The sequence below is a fragment of the Poecilia reticulata genome, linkage group LG22 (genome assembly GCF_000633615.1).
Source record: "Poecilia reticulata strain Guanapo linkage group LG22, Guppy_female_1.0+MT, whole genome shotgun sequence".
In the NCBI taxonomy this organism is placed as follows: Eukaryota; Metazoa; Chordata; class Actinopteri; order Cyprinodontiformes; family Poeciliidae; genus Poecilia; species Poecilia reticulata.
The window spans coordinates 3398701-3399952 of NC_024352.1; the positions used below are offsets into that span (position 1 = coordinate 3398701).

Sequence of the window (1252 nt, forward strand, 5' to 3'; positions counted from 1 at the left end):
TCTCTCCAATTACACTAGTGACTGTTAAAATACTAACTAAGCCATGTATATTTTTCATCCCAGTTTAGTGATACTTTAATTAAAAGTTAATTAAATGCATTTTACAGTGAATTAATTTTTTGAAGTTTTTTTTGTGAATACCAAAACATTTTAGCATAGTARTGTCATATTGACMTATTTGGTGATAAGTTGGTGCTTCCATATTATATAATGTGACTGTTTACTTATTTTTCCACATGTYGAGGACATTCGATTAACTGTGCATATTTTCAAACAAAAATATAACTTCAATTTTCCACAGTTGCYATGGTAACCATTCTTTTTATACCACGCGCTCTGACTGATAGGACACTACTCAAGGCAGTTTTCGAAAGAGAGAGGAAAAAMCTTTTTTTCTGTCTAAAAGGGAAAAAGAAAAGACGTCAAAATGTCAGACAACATAGAGAGAATGTGAGTAAGGTTTTCTAACAATTCCCTATAGAGTGTCAAGTTAAAATTGACATTTAAGTTTCAAAATCTAGTCAACTTGTAGTATTTCAGATATTGTTACTACCATTTAAATTAAATCTAACGGTTTAATCAATGGTTCAGCTTCATAATAGTTGACCTACTAGCTATAGCAAATTAGTAATTAAAGTTAAATTATTGAAAATCTTAAAATATCTAGGGATACAGTTCAGGAGTGAAAGATGGCAGTTTGTAAAAGACAAAATTGTCGGTTAGCCGCTAGCTAAGCAGAAAAAGTAAGCGTCTGATAGCCGTTTGCTACCTTAAGTTAACGTTAGCTTCTTAGCCACAATTTCTTGCAATTTAATGTTATTTAATTGCATTTCAGAGATTACTTCAGGAGCATAAAGAGGTGCAAAGCGTTTGCTAGCATGAGCTATTTTCACAAAACCGTTAAAAGGTGACCGTTGAACGTGTTTGGAAATTTTAGAATATGAGCTAATTCAAGCGACACCGGTTTCCTTGACCGGTGGTACCGTTTGACAAGCAAAATAGCCGTTACAAACTCAGCCCCTACCTTCTCCGAAGCTTGCCTATTTTGGTTAGAACTAGCTTCAACCAGTCTGCATTTATACGTCAAATAAATGCTGCTTTTAATGCCGCTGTAAGCGCGTGTAGTAAGTGACAGCTACTGCATTCATTGGCAACACACGTGGTGTTGTTTTCAACGGAAGTAATGTGAAAAGGCCCGGATGATGATCACCCGGAGAGGAAAGACCCCGGATGCTTCTCAAACATCCACAGC

General features: G+C 35.4%; 2 protein-coding genes across 2 annotated transcripts in view; one reads left to right on the forward strand and one right to left on the reverse strand.

Annotated features, from left to right (window-relative positions):
• Nucleotides 1-1246, reverse strand: part of trmt61a (tRNA methyltransferase 61A) — a 22532-nt gene extending 21286 nt beyond the window's left edge. The window contains exon 1 of the mRNA XM_008398746.2: nt 1025-1246. The gene's annotated coding sequence lies outside the window, so the exon portion shown is untranslated. The remainder of the gene's footprint in view (nt 1-1024) is intronic.
• Nucleotides 323-1252, forward strand: part of ckba (creatine kinase, brain a) — an 8903-nt gene continuing 7973 nt past the window's right edge. The window contains exon 1 of the mRNA XM_008398743.2: nt 323-450. Within this exon, the coding sequence (XP_008396965.1) occupies nt 428-450 (23 nt within the window). The 5' untranslated portion in view covers nt 323-427. The remainder of the gene's footprint in view (nt 451-1252) is intronic.